General features: G+C 42.0%; 1 protein-coding gene across 3 annotated transcripts in view; it reads right to left on the bottom strand.

Annotated features, from left to right (window-relative positions):
* Positions 1-19,459, bottom strand: part of CTNNA1 (catenin alpha 1) — a 119,114-nt gene that overhangs the window by 91,173 nt on the left and 8,482 nt on the right. For 2 of the 3 annotated variants that reach the window (XM_054841418.1, XM_054841420.1), the window contains exons 2-5: positions 10,083-10,189; positions 7,676-7,871; positions 1,023-1,189; positions 114-233 (exon numbers count right to left, since the gene is read on the bottom strand). In XM_054841418.1, the coding sequence (XP_054697393.1) occupies positions 114-233; positions 1,023-1,189; positions 7,676-7,871; positions 10,083-10,187 (588 nt within the window). In that variant the 5' untranslated portion in view covers positions 10,188-10,189. Of the gene's footprint in view, positions 1-113; positions 234-1,022; positions 1,190-7,675; positions 7,872-10,082; positions 10,190-19,386; positions 19,456-19,459 lie in introns of all 3 variants that reach the window. The other variant, XM_054841419.1, reaches the window with a different exon arrangement.

Here is a 19,459-nt window from a genome sequence, read left to right as displayed (position 1 = left end):
AAAAAAAAAAAAAGTATCAGCAGCAAAGGGTACTGTGTCCAAGAGCAGCAAGGCTGCCTTATTTTGGAAAAGGAAGAAGTAATATACAGAAGAAAGAGCCGCCATCACTCTACCTGTTGTCTTTTGGCTGCCATTATGTTAAGCTTGTCCACTTCTGGTTTGAGGGCTTTGTACTGGATACCCAAATCCTGCTCTGTGCCAGCATTTCTTAGTTTCAAGATACCTTCTTCCACCTAAAAGAATATATATTCACATATTTTTCCAGGAAATACAGTCCACAGTTCAGGAAATAATTGAGAATGTACTTTATAGCAGACAGAAGAAGCAATCTTCCTCTGCCCCTTTTTATTTTTTGGAGATACTTCAAAGGCTAATAGTACTCAAGGCTTAGCTACTACTTCTTAGTCACCAGCTACCAGAGACAGCCAAGGACACGCATTTGAAAGAACACAAAGGAGCCCAGGGCCCTGGCAGAGCTGCGGCAGTGGCTGAAGGGCATGAGGAAAGTCCTCAAAGCCCTGCTGCAAAAGTGGGCCTGGTATTGAAACTCCTTTCATTTTAAATTCTGCACAAACCAACCACCCACCCTCTAGCTTGTGGGAAGAAAAGGCTTCCTCAAATATTCCACATTCATTTTATTTAGTCTACCAAAGCTACTCATCCCTGGCAGCTGCAGAGGAGCACTGGTTATAAGAAAGCCAAATTATTTCTTTCAGATGAAAAAAAAGCTGGTTATCACCTGCAGTTGCAGACCATAGTTCATTTAGTATTCTGAACTTTTAGTATGGAAAAAGTGCAACAATGTCAAAAGCTATGACAATCAGTGTAAAACCAAGTGACAAACATCCATTGCACATGTTTTGCTCAGAGGAAAATCCCTAAAAGTCTCCCTGCTCCAGAAACGAGGCGCTGACAGAGCGCACACCAGGGTCAGCACACATGCACGAAACAAAGCCACTTGACAGAGCACGCCTGGCGTGCCGGGCATGGCAGAGTGAATCACAGCAAAGAACTATACTTACTACTTTAAGCTGGACAAGCAGCTTGTAGACGTCTGCCATGTCGGCCAAAATCAGCAGTCGGGTAACAGCGGAGAGGAGGGCGCGTGCCGCTCGGACCATGTTCCCTCGTTTCACAGAGGAGCAGGGGTCATCTGCAAACTCCCCCGAAGCGCTCTTCATCAAGTCACCTGCACGTGGGGAGAAGATGGGCTGACTATAACATCACTCAGCTTTTCTCAAGGGGCTGTAAGGGTTACTGAGCAAGTCAATCCAAGTTTTGAAAACAAAACACATTTGCTTAAATACAGCCAGCAATTAAGATTGCACATGGCTACCTCTAAGTATGGTTACTGCATGGTATCTGGGTAGAGGGGCTCGTGCAGGGACGAAGGGCTGGGAAATAACACTTTGGTCCTTTTTTCCAATTGTACTGGTATTTTAACATGCCAGAATCCTCTAGAGAGGCAAATTCAGCATGCCTTCGCTGTTACACACAGGACTGCAGTTATTTCACAAACTACAATGCTTTCAAAGCTCAAGCAAAAGCTTTGATTTGTGTGCGTGTAGGAGTTAAGCAGAAAGCAGCAGAAAGTACTGTAAACATACAGGGAAACGCCACAGCTCATGGGACTGTAAACAACTCGGAGCGATGACCTGGCTGGATATGCCCTGGTTTGCATTCAAAGCAAGGCACCGCTTAGTAAAACGCTTCAACGTTTCATAGCCTGTGGGTCTGCATCTGGTGCAGGAGGAAAGAATTTGGGTTTCAGATGGTAACAATGCAATTGGTTAACTATGAAAAGCAAAGGCCACTTTACACAGCTAGAGAAATTCCTCCAGAAGGCATTCGGAAAGCATAAGAGTAATGTCTGCATATAGTCAGACAAGTAAATTCTGGATTTCTCCCCCCGCTTTCTGGGGCAGCATTTTGCTTCCAGTACCACAGTTCCTACACAGCAGGAAGTTTTGGAATCCGCATTATTATTCTTGGATCTCTTTGCATTTCAGAAGCATTTGCTCAACAGCTAGGATTTAGTTTAGGAAACACTAGGTACTCAAGGCCAAAGATTTGCAGGCAGCTGGAGGTGACCAGAAAGCAAGCAAACTGTGTTATAACTAACTGCTGTGTCAGAGGCTTCCCAAACCTGTATGAAAAAGTGCCCATATGGCCAAATGCCAAAACAAAAATAGCAAGTCTCAGATAAGAAGAAAAGAACCTCCAATAGTGCTTCACAAGTAAAAGCGGACAGTGACTCCCATCGAGTCCACCACCAAATGGGGCTGGGTGAGATTTGCACCAAAATCTCTAGACGATGCAGTGGCATCACCCTGCCAGCGGCTTGCCCACTCCTACAGCTAGGCTATCGGTGGTGCGTGTCCCCACTATGGGAAGTGTTTCACTTTTATTGACCTTTTTTTTTTTAACTACTCAAAAATACCTATAACTGGTGAGCCTGGGGTTAACCATCCACACACTTACACAATTAAACAATTAGTATCTTGCCTTAGAAGAGTTTCTAGCACCCAAGCACTCTACACCTTCATAACTAAATACAGCCCAAACACAGCTGCCAGCCTGTCCAAGCAACTACATCAAGATACTCAATTTTGTTCAGATGCTCCCTCCTGTGTAACACCCTTCCATCATCTTAAATAATACGAAGAAGAGTGGCATACAACATTTTAAGATAAAAAAAATATGCTACTTCAGTACTGTGACATATGAAAAAAGCTTCTGTCCAAGTACAGACCAGCTATAAATATCAATCTAAAGCTATCCCTTACCCAACTTTTTGAGAAACATAACTCATTATTTTAACAAGTGTTAAGAGCCTCAGATTTCCAGATGGGTGAAAGACGATGCATCTCCAACGCTGAAAAACTGCAACCAGCCCTGAGATGATAAAACCCCTACATGGCTGACCTGATCCTTTCTTTATTCCTTCTGGAAGAGGCTAATAATAGTGCAATTAGTGTCACCACCACAAGTATGAAATCTAGTAACAATCTCGGTATTTAAGGATATATGCCAGAACCAAAATTCACTACAAATATTTCCTCCCTTATTTACTTATATGTAAAATTCCCACATTTCCAACTCCCAAAAGACAGGAACGTTGTTTTCATTTTTTCCTACTTAAAACAACTTAGAGAGGTGGCCGCTCACTTCATCTGGATCTCAGAAATTGCAAACAACGTTAAAAACCAAAATTACCTTCTACCCATCTCTTAAATTGCAACCGTACAAGCCAGTCCTGAAACAAAATGCTATTCCTTTTTATTTTAACCAGAGACTTGAAAAGATTTAGTGAGTTTCAAACAGCTTGTCAGGGTGCCAAAAGATAACCAGCTTCCCAGAATTAAAGGAAGATTTTATTTAAAGTTGTTGCATATATATAGATTTTTCTGCAAATTAAAGAAAGCTGGCTTTCAGAATTCTTTTACAAAGGAAAAGCAACACGGTAGTTATTTTAGCTAGATTCAAAGTGCAAGAGGGAACTCTACGGTGGCCTAAGTATGCAGTTACTGCATTATGTGTGTGCATCAGCGGTTCAAATTGGATCCAGCATAATCTTCTCATTTTCAAATTTGAACCAAAGGCAATACAGGAAGTTTGAAAGCAGGATTTCAAGAGTTAAAAGAAACACACTGCAGAAGAGTCAGACTATGAGACTCAGATTATACAGCTGGTATGAACTCATATATGAGTAATCTGTTTTTCCAATATAACCTTAGATTTTCACTAGATATTACAAGGGAAAGATAATAAAATAGAGTATAGAAAAGATGAGGCAATGGTAGCCATACTATGATCTTGTCAATAAAGCACTAAGAATTCAATTAAATCTAATGGAACAAAGCCCATTTCAGAAATAGTAAGATTTTAGTCCATCAAAAGAAAATTACCATTTTCTAGTCTCATTCCCACCATGCCCACGGGCTCTGACAGCACTTTCAGACAGCACTATTAATCCTCCTCAGCAGCACGGTACACGATGACCATGACAGAGAAGGTTTTCTTTATACAAACACTGACGGAACGGGAAAGCAGCAGAGAAGTTAGGCAAGGCAGGGAAGACCTAGGACACACACAGGCACTGATGCTTTTTTCCAAGCTAGAAATCTGTGCCCACACCTCACCTTGTACCCTTCAGCACCTTCCAGTTCAAAGTCTGCCTCCAGGCTTTCTTTTTTACTTAGGTTATGGCTTTTCAAAGTTCTCAAAGTTCTTGGCTGAAGGATTACTTCTAATACAAGCAGTACACTCCCAAAACGTTTTTCTTGTGGGAAAACAAGTGAGAACTCTTTGCACCCTTCCAAGAAATTAAGCTAATTGGTCACAATAGAATTTTAAAGTTGAGTTTTCCAAGAAGAATTCAGTGCTTAAGTTAAAGTTATTCCACGACTGGCCTCCTTCAGGATTTCCAAGGAACAGAAGCCACACATCTTGTATGAAGTACAGTTGAAAAAGCATTTTACTCCTTCATAATTTGCCTCTCACTGTTCAGTTTTGGAGAAAGCTTTGCTCAGAAACACAGGGCAGAAAGACACCACGCTGAATCAGTGCAGTCACTCTCCTGCATTTGCAACCATGAAACATGATCAAAGTCCACAGGATTCACAAGACCATTCATCCATTCTCTTACCTCAAGCCCTATGCGCAGGCTTAAACTTCTTAATTTGAAGCCTTAATTTTTGGTCTTTTATGTAAAATTACCATAGGAAGAAACACAACAGTAAGACCATAGCTAATGCCCTGGATCCTCACAGTAGTGTACAGATACATACAGAGGCAGTGAACTGTGGTCATCAGTACGCCAGAACAGGAACAGCCTGGTCAGCCTGACCAAAAAGAAATTCTGTTCTTGACCCCGGAGTTTGCAACCTGTCTCAGTGCCAAGCACCTGGGTAAGAAACTGGTTCAGTTCCAAAACACCTCCCACCAGCACCAGAGCGCTGACCATTTCAACATACAATCAGTCTTCAATGCTTCCTAAGAAGGTAAAACCCTACAAAGGGCTTACAAGGGAGAGTAAGACTGGACAAGACCAATACTGCCCCTTCTATTACCCAGCAAAACTCCAACGGTAGAAATCAACGTAACAAACGCTGTAAGGCTGCTGAAATCAGAGACGTTCACATCAGATGTTCTCCCAGTACTAGGTCTTTTCTATAACCACAGCAGGATCTATTCTGCAAAACACTTTTGTTCTTTGTCTCCACTACTCTGTCCAAAATTTGATTTTAAGAAGTTTCACTACTTTAAGAGTAGTCAAAAGTCCAAAGCTTTAAAGGGCCAGGAGTCTTACTTTAGGATATTTCATGAACTTGTTTAATATTTAAAGCAAGTTGTAATTTATTCTTCCATTTTAAAAATCAAGACGACTTTGAAGATCCACTTATATTGATTTAGTGTGTAGCCATACTATCATTCATTCTAAATAGCTCTTTTCACTTCTTTGTTTTTACCCCCAACAAATGGGATTTTATGAACAAGCGTGCTCACTAAAATCGTGTAGCCTCTCAATCTTCTTCTTGCTAGGCTAAAAGAAAAAAATTTTAATTTTCTCTGATGAGACAAGTTATCTATTGTCCTAATCATCTTCATAACCTCTGTCTACATTCATCCATCTTTTTTTATTATGGTAACTAAACCGCTCCCTACTCTAAATAGAGGCATTATTAATTCTATTTTCCTGTCTTCTGCTCAAGATAAATGGTGCTACACATCTATAATCCCACTGCTGCTGTCAGACATGCAGATGCCGTCGGTTCACGATCACCTCGCTGCTGACCAAGACACCCAGATTTTCCTCTCCACTTTTGCCCCCATTGCAAAAGGTAGATAAAAGGCATCAACACCTGAAGTTTTGCTAAGCGTGCGCACAGGCTTTGTATTACACTTTCCTCATTTCTCCACGAATTCAACTGGTCTACCACAAGAGTGGAAACACTTCTGCAGTGCACGGACTGTATATAAACACGTACGTACTGCATATAAACATGTACGTTGAGAGTTTCTATCTCCTTGCTGTCACTAGCACTACTGAGAACTGCCATCCTCCTCTGGGCGTGGGCAGCAATAAGCCTTCCCTCTGTTGTATCTCATTTTTCACCATTTGCTTATAATTTTCTCAAAGGTTTGCTTGTTTTTTTAATTTCCTTATGAAGAGCTGCTCTGCTAAACCTGACTGAACACTGGTACCATGACGGGGCACAGGCTTTTCCTCCGGTCGCGCTGCCCCAGCAGCCCAGCTCTGCTGCGACTGCATCCCCACAAACAGCGGTGGGCACCAGTCGTGTTCATTCCAGTCACCCAGCTTCAGAACACAGAGACAGCTCTCCTCGCTATGCACCAGATTTCATGCAAGCTGCAAACAGTAAAAAGGGAGGAAGAAGGGAAATGACATTAAGGTGGGAAGTTATTTCGCTCAGCACCTCTCGGCTATGATCTCCACCTCCTCTGTCAAAGTTCAACAAAGCAGGGAAGGTTTGGCACCAAGTCTGTGTGTAGTCTCAAAATCAAGCAGGGGTCGAGAAGCAAGTGAAAGGGTCATCCTCAAGGGTTTTATATCACACTCTCCTTCCTACCAGCTTCTCACTGTAACATGCAATGACAAATTCAGCTAATGGAATTTCTCAGTCCCAAGGATTGAGTACAGCTCCCTCATTCACTAGTATTACTAAGAGTCATTTGAAGGTACTCACAGATGAGCTCTGACTCTCAATTCTGAGCAGCAATCGAGCAAGCACCAAGAATTAAAGGCTTCAAGACAAAGGGGTCTTTTGCTTTTGTTTGTTGTTGTTCAATTAAGCCAACTCAATTAGCCCCTTCTATTGCCGCCTTCTTATGTTGATCTTTCTTTGGTCTGTCAACCACGCTCATCCAGAACTTAAAACCATTTTCAACTAATATTTCATCACTGTGCAACTTCAGCTACAAACAAGTAATTAATGCTAATGAGTTTTCCTTTTTTGCAGCAGCAGCAGCAGCCGCCACCATTAATACCAGTTGACTGGGTTTCACTGAAGCATAGAAAAGGCTCATGACTGGAAGAAGGATAAATGATTTATGAGCAACAATATTTACTAGTGCGTATTTTAGAGTAAGCCAGCTCCACAGGCTTTTCTCACAGGTCTTCTCCAAGAAAGTAAAAAAGAAAATGATAAAAATCAACACTAGATGTGGGGGAGGAAGCCTGGAATATTTAAGCAAGGTCCTCACATTCTGTTTGTTGCCATTTACATTTTGCATATTCAAGACACTCAGCTTTGTCAAGTCAACACTCAGCTCTTCCTCCTACAATGCCGTTTTGTATACATTCAAATATTGAAGAAGTTATTGACATATTTGAGACATAGCTCCATAACATTTACAGGCTAGGAGGTAAAGTCGGGGGGGGGCGTGTTTACTTTTTAGCCTAAACTGAGCTTGAAATGCTCTTCAAAGATTTAGCCCTTCTGCTTCTCTTCTCAGTCTCTCCTTGGGACATCCAATTTCCAGACCTGCCAAGTTTATATTATTCCTCAAGGAAGCCAGCAAGACAAGCCGAGAATCTGCGCAACTGGAGAGGCGCAGAGACATTAGAAATAACAGCAAAAGGGAAACGGGAACATTTCTACTTACTCTGAAAAAGCATAGTTTTACAAGGTATCAGATATATAGCTCTTACCTTGCTTACGAACATCATCCACAGCCGCCACCAGCTCCTCTTTAAGGAACTGGCTCTCTTTCGCGATTTTGTCTCCTTTGTCCAGGAAATTCTCTGTTGCTTGTTCAACTGAAGCAGCCAGAACGTGGGCCTTCTTAGAACGCCCTCGCTTTTTATTAGAGGGGCCCTTGTTGCTAGTGTTAACCAGTGTTGTTACCTAAAGGTGTAGACAGAGGGGAAAAAAACCAAAAACCAAAACAAATTTCATGAAACAAAGGGCACGTATTTTTTTCTAGACAGCACATCACCAATACCTGCACTATTGCCAGCTCCAAAGGTTAAACTCACAAACAAGTGGTTTTCACGTCTCTTTAAACATTACCATGCTTCTTGATTCTTTAGATGGGCATTATAAATTCAGCTAAACTGCTTAGAGATTTTTCCTTAGCAGCAGCAGACCTGAAATTTTGATTTTAAGAATTGAGATCTATTTGTATTTTTGATAAACTGCAATCTCAGTAACAGGCCAAAGCTATTTGGCACCACATAAAAAGAAACCAAGTTGGGGATAATTAGTTTGGTATAGCTCTCCAGGCATAAAAGACGCCAAGCAAGGTTGCAGCCATTATTTACAGAAATCTAGCAACATCGGACCTTTTTGGTCCTGAAGGGTTCTACAGCCAAAGGACTAACTGCAGAATTCCTAGAGCTCATTATTTCCCTAAAACAACGAAACCCAAACTCTTACAATCCTGCAATCAACAAATATTTCCAAGTTTTATGTTTTAGACTGAAACCCTGCTAGAAGCTGGTCACCAGTGACCAGATGACCACAAGACACTCCGTTAGCTCAGGATCCATCCCCTTCACACACAGATAGATGTCACAAAATCCACACACGCTTTTCCATTTCCCTCTCCCACCCCCCGCCTGCCCTCTTTTGTTAGGTTGAGGAAAATGCATACAAAGCTACTTCAGAGGGACATTAAATTACAACACTACAAAATATTACTAGTCTGGAAAGCCCAAGGACTGCTGACATAAAGGTCCTCAGAGCTGAATTCATCTTCTCAGTAGGGTAATTCAGAGAGGGAAAGCCATCAGTTGGGAATACCGCTGTCGGTTAACAGGGAGCATTTGTATCGGGTAGTCTCAGTTCATAACGTACTGCAAATAAAGAACAAGCTGCAACAAGGCAACTTACCCTCCCTTCCTCTCTGTATTTTGCCAGTCACATCATCCACAAAATTTGGGATTGCCAGTACAGCCTACTGTGGTACTTGAGGAATAAGTTACAGACACTGAACTTGGACAAAACGGTCCTATAAACAAGTTTGCTCAGTTAAGTTTGCCAAATTAGGACAATTTCTCTTAAGGAAAGACTGCATCGGTAACTCTGGCTAAAAAGCTATGTAGTAGGTCATCCAACTGCCCATCTGAATATCTGGAGGGAGCAAGTGGCAAGTACAGACAGCAGCTTGGTGATTAAAGGGATGTTAATACTGGAAACAGAACTTGATTGTTGCAGTTCGAGTTAGCAGGAGTTGTGTCCAGTTCATACTGTCATTTTTAAAATTTCATATTCAAGAAAACAATGCTAAAGAAGTTAAGCGTCTCCATTGCCCCTTCTCTTCCAGACCTCCTAGAAAGTCTCTTCCAAGAATCTTCAAAATGCCCAATACGTAAATGTAAGCTATGCAAGACCTACTCTAGCTTTCCTATATTCTTCAGAGCATTTCACTGGGCAATATACACCATGCAGAAATGAGTTTTTACCCACAAATCCAGCATAAAGCATAGGCAGAAATTAAAAGAAAGCATGCAAATCTTGTAAAAGACAGACTGAAACAGTAATAAATGCCATACAAGCATATTTCTCAGGTGGAACTCAGTTAGGAGGAGTCAGCAACCTGTTTAAAACACAAGGCAGTTCTAGCTGGGTTGCAAACATCCCCCACCACACATTTCACCATTTACCTGAATCTCCTTCCAAAGGGAACTGGAAACACAGGCAATCTCAAAGAAAACTTATGAGATCCTACTTCGTTACAAGGGACTTTTGTCATTCCCAAATACCAGTTTCTAAATGCTACATAGCACAGGTTTTTGAAAACTCAACAAATAAGCAGCATACCACCCAAAATACAGGTGAGAAACAGCACAGCAGCAACTGAACACTAATTACTAACATGCAATTCTGCACTTCTAATTGAAATACTGTGTTTTCTCAGGTGCTGAAGAAGCACGGTCTTTCTAGACTCGTGCCCAATAATTCTGTGACAATAGAACTGAACAAAGAAATTACTTTTTTCCACCTTTAAGTTTTGGAGTGTTTTTACTTCTGAAATTTAAGCTTTGAAAGTTGCTTAATTGAAATAATACATCAAAACAGGTAATCATCCTTATGAAGGTTTTTTTTTTTTCCTACCTGTGTAACAAGAGGCTCAAGTAGCCTTTCAACCGCCAGTGTTCTTATCTCCAAGCTTTTGGGGTCCCATTTGAAGTTAACGTTGCCTGCAGTAACAGCAGTCATTTCTAGAAGAAGAAAAGAGCTATATGAATACAATTTTTTTTACTATTATTAATGCTGTTGGAATGTATTTTGAAAATAAATTAAAATGCAGTCTATTAAACACACATCTACTCAGTGTAAATTAAGGTTATATAGTCTCTGGAAATATCAGGTTTAGTTCAACTGGTGATAGTATAAAAAAAAATAGCTTGTTATGACAATATAGAGACATTATCTGTATGTTTTGGTTAGAAAGTAAAAATAAAACCAAACAAAACCACAACAGAACCTATTCAAAAGCACAATATTTTATCAGGCAACGCTGGGTCTACTCATCAGTGGTCCAAGCACTGACAGAGAACCTCCCAGGTAACGGAGGCACTTTACCCAGGAAGGTGGAGGAAAAGCAAATAAACCCTTCCCAATTTCTGCTGCCTCCCTCCAGGGCTGGCTGTCCTATGCTCCCAGACCGGCTCTGGGACACAGCCCGAGGTCTTGGGGGAGCAGAAGGGAACACCTCAACTTCAACAGCACCAGAAAGCTGCCAGTTTTCTCAGCTCCACCGTGAGTCACTACCCCAAATGCTTTGTCAAACAAGGAGCCAGGTTCTAACTCTACTCATCCAACCAATCCGTTCATCCAATTTGCCTTTCGGATGTACAAAGGTAAAATAGTGAACATAAGCCTTATAAAGCCAGAAAATCCAGTTGGTTCATGTTCAACAGCTTACGTATCTACTACACTTCCCCGTAACATTTACATAGGAGGGAAAAGCAGATTTGCATGAAAAGATCTGTTAAGAGCTGTCACGGAACTGTTCCTTCCCATTACAGTTTTATTTCAACATCCCAATGGAACAGCAAATATGATTATGGGAAAAGTTTAGTGAAACTACTAAAATAGCTCTGCTTTTGAAACCAGTAGTCTAAAAAAAATAAAAATAAATGAACTACAACAGACCACTAGATTAACGCTGTGATGCTGTACAGCACAACAAAGCAATAACCAGGACCATAATTTCAGTAAAAAAAGGGATCTAAGTATTTACAGGTCCATAAAACCAGTTCATACCACTTCAGACTTAGATTCCAGCTCTTCCTGCTTTGGGTTGCCCTCAAAATTCAAGATTAGACTAAACCCACATTTATAAAAATGTCAGAAGAAAAACATTTCCAAAGTCTCCCTTCCACCCCTTTTCCTGAGCACCTACTGTTAAAGTTGTTTTCAAGCTTATTAGCTGATATTTTTAAATCTTACTCTGGACAGAGCATTGTCTGCATAGCATCTCAGCAGACAGATTGCTCTGACAGCACCAGATGTCCCCGAGCTGCCAGACGAGCACAACGTCCCATTATTTTTAAGAAGCAGGAGGCAAGGCACTAATTTTGGTAACCAACGATGTTTACAACACATACCAACAACCAACCATTTTATACCGACACTGACAGTTACACATGCAGAAACAGCACAGACGTGGCTGCTTGTTTCCCATTGAAGAATAAAAATCTCTTGGACACTCGAGAAGCTGAGCCTGAGAGGGCGTAGGAAAGTCCGGGCTTAGCATCACTTAAGGCTACAGTCAACATCACCTTCGTGGAGGGCTGATCCCGAGACATCACACAGGCACTCTCACACCACAGACACAGTTTAATAGATCAAATACACCGTACACTACTGAAAACACATCTTTGCCCTGAAAAGCCTACACGCTGTCATACACTGAAGTACAACTTTGCAAGGTGCAAAGCAGGAATATTCACCTAACCTGCATTCAGCTTTCCACTTACGCCTACGCTCCAAGTGCCTACACTGCTGGAAAGAAAGAAAACTTAAAAAGCTGAAAGCTTAAAAAAAAAAAAAAAAGAGAATAGGAAGAGACTGATTCATGCTAGCATACATATAACATTGCTGATGGTTTTAAATCAAGAAGTGTGAAGGTGCTGATGAAGGGTCCCAGCTCCCACAGCAGAAGGCATGCCAGGCTGCAGCTCCAGAGACCCCAGTGAGCTGACTGCAGGGGGGTGGAGAATGGCCACCTCCTCTTCCTCGCCCTACCTCTGACACTCATCACTAAGTCCTGCGAACTCAGTAATGATCCTTCCCTCCCGAGCACCCCCTTTTTCTTTTGCTGGTCCAGCTTTGCACTGGCTTGTGCCACGGCCCAGATGCTGGCACAGGACAAGTGGTGCAATTTCCTTCACCCCCCACCAGGTAACATCCTATCCTCAGCAAGGAATTTCACTGTTTTATTCCCTCCTGAGCAGCTTCCTACACAAGAAGCAAATAAAAAAAAAAAAGAAAAGAAAACAACCCAAAAACGATCCCATGTTGAAAGCCTTTATGATTTCTGAGAAACATACCCAGGGCTCTGGAAAGCCCATTAGGTTTCTAGCTAAAAGCTGTTTCTGTATGTTTTATGCTGTTATGCCTCTCGCAGAAACAAAGTGCAGGATGAGATAACTGTGAGAAGATACACTAATTGTATTAGTAGGATAATGAAGGCAATTCATCTGAAAACACGTTAGTATGATAGCTCACCAATTGGCCAAAAGTAATGGTCTATAAAGGCACTTTATTTTTATGAACTTTATTGAAATTTATCTAAAAAGCATAGGTTGGTATCAAATACACTGCTTGGTAGCAATGACTTGAAGATCATTTGTACAGTGTAGTAAACATATTTATTCAGTTAAATACTTGTGAAGAATACAGTACCAGGCTATAGCTTACAAACACACGTAAAGGGCGTGGGTTTAGGGGATAAAAGGACAACTGCTGGGGCCATGTTAAAGCAGGGCTGCTCTCCCACCACGAGCCCATTCTAATTCTCTGGAACCTGTCCTGTCCCTGTGACTATTCAAGCTCCTGCTTCACTGAATTTAAATATGGTAACAGGTAGTAAACCAAGTCAGAGGATATTGTAGCGGAGTGCTTAATTGTTGGCTCCTGAAGTGCACACGATTCCCACGATGCCTGCAATAACTGCAACATCATAAAGAAAAGAGGACATCCTCTGGAAGATGGACCCAACTGCAGGCCAGCGTAGCACTGGTTTCAGGCAGTTGGGATGACCTAGCTGATATGGAAATAGGTTCTCCACTCCACATACCTACCATGCACAGGACAGGCAGCAGTGCATGCACTCAAAGCAGGAATTTCAAGGACAAAGCAGCACAGACCACACAGCAGAAGAGAGCAAGCGACGCTGAATCTGGAGTGTTGGAATATATAGAAAGACACCACCGCACAAGGAGTTGCGGTTGCCCAGCCTGTGGTTTCATAAGCAGCAGGAAAGCTGCTTAAAAACCAACATTCATCCTCCTACACCCCTCCAGGAACTCATTCCCATCTTCACGTCACACCCCCTCTGTACTGGCACAGCTTCCCCCACGGCTGAGCGATTAACCAGATGGGGAAGAACTGATTTGGCTGGAGGGAAAAAAAGAATCCATTTTTGCAGGGTGGGCTGAGATCCCCATCTGGTTCACTGTGCCACCACAGATACCGCTGCGAGCGGAACCAGTGAGGCGAGAGGAGATGGCTACGTCAGCTGGCACCGTTGGCAAAGCCCTTCAAGTGGAAACACAGGGCAAAGTTGGATGTTGCAGCAGTGTTGAACCAGGCACCACTGAAAAAAGAGCATCAAGCCGCTAAGGGAGCGCATCTAATGCTCAGACACATGCAGCCCCAACCTTAAACCATGCTCACAGCCCAGCACGTTAACTGTAAACCCTTCAGGTTACACTAGGTTACACTAGTGGTGGTGCTCATTATCCTTAGATGGTTCAAGAGTAACGCAATTATCACCTGCTGGGGTTTAGTGCACTCACAAGAGCATGAGGGTGGGGAAAGAATAGGAGTTTAGAAGAAGCCACTTCCAGATTTCCCCACTGCCTCCTGAAACGTCACAATTTCCAGCCAACAAGCAACTCTGCAAGCAAAGCCATGCCAGGACAACTTGCCCCTTGCTTTACACAATCAAGATTTCTGCAACGGCTAAAGCTTGAGAAGAGGTTTCCATTATACTTTATGCTAATTTAAGCAAACGCTGCCACAGACCTACCACTCCTTTCCCTGCCACAAACCTGCCTCAAACAGGCACACATCTGATTTGGAGCCACTTCAGGGAGCTAAAATGGTCTCAGAGTAAGCCAGTAGCTATAATAAAGTTACCATCCTGATGGAGGAGATGGGGCTGCACAGGGAAGAGGACGGGGCTGCAGCAGCACTGAGATGAGCTCTGCCCCCAAACTGGACCCCAGGGCAGGTCCCAGCCTGCCCAGGGAGAAGCAAGGGCACAGACCTGAGCAGAAGGATCTATTAAACTGCTGCGGCTGCATTTATATACCACATCGAACGAGCTGGCCTGCCAGGAACACACTGAAGCTGATAGGTGTACAGTACTCTTTCCAAAAGCCCCAACTAAAGGTCGTAGTGTTTTCAAAAACTGGTAATTCAAAGTTTTAAGAGTAACTTCAGATACCTACTTCCAGAATACTGGCATACAAATAATTTCTACACTTCGACAAGCATAGGAATATAGCTCTGTGGCTTCTTTGCAGAAGTGTCCTGAAGGCACCCAAGGCTTTTCAAAGAGCTGGTGAAGGGGCACTATTTCAATAGCGAGCTCCACACACCAGCAGAATCACAGAAAGGCCTAGTGCTCATGGTTCTGCTTTTCCAGGCTGCACTCCCACGTGCACCCGAGGGCAGCACTGGCTGTATCTCAGGCACTACTGAACTAAGACGTTCAACCTGCTCTGTACCGGGAGATCCTGCAGCCTCCCATCCTCCTGACCAGGGCAATCTCTTTTGGTTACACATCTCCTGTGCTGCAACTTAAGTCCCACCACCCTGTGCTACCTGAAGAGTCTTTTTTTTTTTTACATGCCATATTCTATCAGTCTTCAAATTAACTCTCCTGACAGGCTGCTTTGTAACAGTTTTTAACTACATTCGCTGTTCTCTTTCGGTTTTTCTTAGGAAAAATCATATTCAACCAGTGGTCTCACTGCCACAGCAGGGGGGCTAACCTGGGCCAAGCACAATAGACCACATGCTGAACTCTAGTATTACACTATCCAAAAAGAAAAACCAAAACCCAAAAGAACACAGTACAAGAACATTTTATACCTGGGAGGACATTCTCTATTTTAATGCCCTTTCTGCTACCCACATAGTTGTTACCCATTTTGTGCAGCTGATTGTGCCCAGGCACGGCAATATGTACTTGACTGCATTATTTTGCAGCTTATTTCTTTCTCTTATATGTCTTTCAGTAGTCACAGTCATTTTGAATGATAATCTTGTCTTCTACCATGCTTGAAGACTGTCTTTGGATGTTCTGTGCAATGTAATGAGAATATCCCTTATTCCACCACCCAAGTCATGAGCATGGAACATGGCAGGATTCATGACGATGACCCAGCTTCATTTTCCAGCCAGAAAGTGAAGCAGCTTCCCTGTTCCCAAGGGAATCCTTTTGGGTTTGTTTGGTTTATTACCCAAGTACCTAACCCATCTGATAACAAGCAGGGATCCTTTATGCCTATTGAAGGCGGAGGACAAGACAGAATAGATAAAGATCTGTGGGAATTGCATATCTAACATATACTGTTAACATAAATCTTCTGAACATTTTTGGTTTGAAGAAGGTTAAGGCACACTTCATATTAAACCCAGCTAGCATGCATGGGTTTCATCATGCCCCACTGACGGTTCACAACTGTTTTTCATATAATTAAGCATTCAGAAAAAAATGATTCATTCTTTCCCTTCACAGCCTCCAAATGCATTTGCCTGCCCCATTCCACTTAAAACACTACTCCCCTCAGTGGCTGAATAGCTGCTAACCAAGGATGTTTGGTATACATGATGCTTTTCAAAGAGGATTTAAATGGGATCGATTTAAGCCAGTTTTATTTAACACCAAGCATACACGACTAAAAAAAAAGTCGTCAGCCTTCAACCTCACATTTCATCTGCCCAGCTACCAAATCTTCTCCTCCACCATAAATGCAATGAAGCTACTACCTCCTTAGAAATCCTTACTATTATAATTTCACAATCTGAAATGTGAATACAAACTCAGATGTTGCATTGACTATATTCTTTGATTATCAAAACATTTCTGCCATTTGAGTGTATTCAACTCTGCTACACACTTTTTCACAGACTGTGGTAACCAGCCAAGTAAAAAGAAGACATTCCAGCTCGGCAGAGCCAGTTTCCCGCCAGTACCATTCCAGATCCAGCTCTCATAACCTGTTTTCATATGTTTTTCTCTCTGTTGCTCTTGTGGAGAAGGCCTAGAGAGGGGCATCTGAAACAGCTCACATCAGAAAGCCTTGCACAGCTAGTTACAAACAAATGCTTCTCTACTTTTCCATTTGTTCAGCAAATCTTTAGACCTTGCTACTAAGTTAAGAGATGCACCCTAATCTGGTGTCCCTGTAAAAATCAATGACGTTAATAACTCTGTCTTCTCTTCTGCATGGGTAGAAGGCCTGCCCTGCTCCCTTGTTACCGAAGCCAGCAGCGTGCCATAGAGAGCCCATCACTTCCCCTCTGGAAGCACAGCCCACCTTATACCATGTACCACCACGCAAAGTCAGGCGTGGGGCGTATCACCAGATTAAGATGCAACACACTTTCCAGAGCAGTATGTGCCATGTCCTAACAGCTTCCCAACTGCTACAGCACCATGGATTCAAGTAACTTGTTTTCATTCCAAAACCAGGAATACACTCAGTAACAACAGGTTTTCACACCTTCGTTTTTGTCTAGCTATCATTAAGAAGATGGAAGGCATGCTCTGCACAAGCAGCTTCATTGTGGTGTTCCTGGGACCACAGCAGCAATTTCACAACTACAGATAAACCATTTTTTGGAGATGCCAATGCTAACAACAGCCTCTTGCCTTCAGTTATGTAAGCGTTAGGCTCTGATCGTTTCATTTTTGCCAGGATTGTTTTGCCTCAAAGGAGCTAGAAAGGAGGTGCACAGCAAGCCAAATCACACCAAACATGGGCAATTAGTGGCTTATTTATGTCACACTAAGGCTCCAGTTCATGAATCGCATCCTAAGAGGATGCAAGAACCAAACTCATACCCATTTAACTCTCCAGATGGATATCCTGGTATGTCCCAACAAGCATCCAATTTATTTCTGCACAGTTTTCAGTCTTCAAAACTCAAGCAGGATCTCAACTACATAAAGAAAACTGACTGGGTATCAAGACACCGCTTTAGAAGACAAATGCACTTTTTATTAAAAAAACAAAACAAAAACAACACACCACAATCAAAAAATAGAGAATCTCCTATATATTTAAGATTAATTTTAACATTCTAGATGCAAAACATTAAATTTGGGAAAGGGAGAGGATGTGTCATTAGCAGTGAGCTGTAACTATCAATAATAAATCCACTCATTCTGTCTTCACAGTAATGTTGGTGCATTTTATGCTGAATACCAGCAATACTAACACCACAAAAGATAACTTCCTAAATTAGAACAAGTAATCACTAGGTTTTTAACTGCTGCATTTTAGCTGTCTGCTCTTTGGATCAGGACTGCAACACTTTGGCCATGCAGGAGGGCAACACACTTGCATTTTGAGCAAAAAGCAACACACTTCAACTGACTTATCCCTGCAGCAATAACTTCAAACTCCCAACCTCAGCCCTCTCTCAGCCATGTCTCTCACATGTAAGCCTGGACGGATAGCACTTTCAAACAAAACAAGGGGGCTCACCCTGGAGAGAGGGATAGTAGAGCCCAGGTGAGACTTGTACATCTGCTGGACCACTTTGATTTGGCTGCTGAGAGCCCTTCCAACCTCACAGTGTCTCTTCCCACCCTTGAGCCAGAAAATAGTGTAAAGCTTCCCTAATATCATTAGGAAAGAATGGAAGAACTGCTTACTGCCACTCTCAGAACCACAGGATGCATTTCAGACCCTAGGGATACACACGCAGTGAAGATGTAATAACTAGGCTGTGGCTACAGAGCACGGCTTTTCAAACCCCAAACTACGTCAGCACAGGTTCCAATTACCAACCTTAAGTTAGCAATGAATGAATGCAAGAAGGGGCAACTTTTTAACAAATTAATTTTTGCCACAAGTATTCCTCAAATAAGAAAAAGTTTGTTATAAATTAGCCTGCTTTATCAGTTGGCACAAGAATTTGCCAGTGCTGCAACATTAATTCTTGCTTAGCTTGCAAAAAAAACCACTGATGGCTGGCAATAAAAGGAAAAGAAAACCTGGGTATTTTTGTTCTGATCTTCTTCAGTGCTCAGTCTGCAATAAAAAGTGCCATTTAAGCTATGGAGTCAGAAATAACCAGAATCTGACCTCATCAAACAGTATTTTCATTCCTAAATTGATAGGTTGTTATACCATACCCTTCAGTGCTTTTAGCTGACCGTATCTTCTAAATCTAGACCTTCATTAACAATTTTTAAACAGTCAGAAACATACAAATACTGGAGATGTTTGAGCTGACACACGTTTTGAAAAAATGAGACTCCTACAATCAGATGTTTGATAAGAGACAATTCGCTTAAATATGGAGGAAATGGACAGTCTTGTATTAACAGAGACAAAATACCATATCCTCTCAATTGCATGCCCAGCATAGTAGCAACTAAAGACTATGTAACAAAAATTCATAGCCTTACAAAAGTAAAAAAGAAAATTCCATAGTCTTCTCCATTTGCAAAAGCTTCTAAAAGAAGAGCAGCCACTGAAGCAAAGGAGAACATGAGCATAAAGATTCTTCAGGGTAAAATGTTTTCTCAAGTTTTTCAAGAAAAAGTCATTTAGAATTCCTTTTTCAGTCTTTCACTTTGATTCAGGAACACTGTCAGTCTTCTCTAAAAATTACAAAGCAATTATTTTTTAAAGAAAAAAGAAATAACAAAACGCACAAGTGATAAGGCCAAGAATTTCACTTTATGCTCACGGCAACCTTCAACAACATCTCTTAGCTATAAACAATGAATTAGTTTCACAGGAAGAAGAATTGCACCATCACTGCACGCCCCCAGACAACTCTCAACTTGCAGCTCCACCAACACATGCTGCGAGTTAAGAAGGAAAAAAAAAAACACCAAACCAACACAAAAACAAACCCCAGGAAGAAGAGCAAACATGAATGTAACGCACAAGCGTTGTTTGGATGAATTAAGCATCTTCTAAATGACTGCAATTACCTGGAGGAACATGTAAGGTAGGATGCTCTAACACGCGCTGTCTCCTCTGCCTACGAACTGTCACCAAGGCTGC

This window comes from Grus americana, chromosome 14, assembly GCF_028858705.1.
Source record: "Grus americana isolate bGruAme1 chromosome 14, bGruAme1.mat, whole genome shotgun sequence".
Lineage (NCBI taxonomy): Eukaryota > Metazoa > Chordata > Aves > Gruiformes > Gruidae > Grus > Grus americana.
This window is presented reverse-complemented; position numbering and strand designations above follow the sequence as displayed.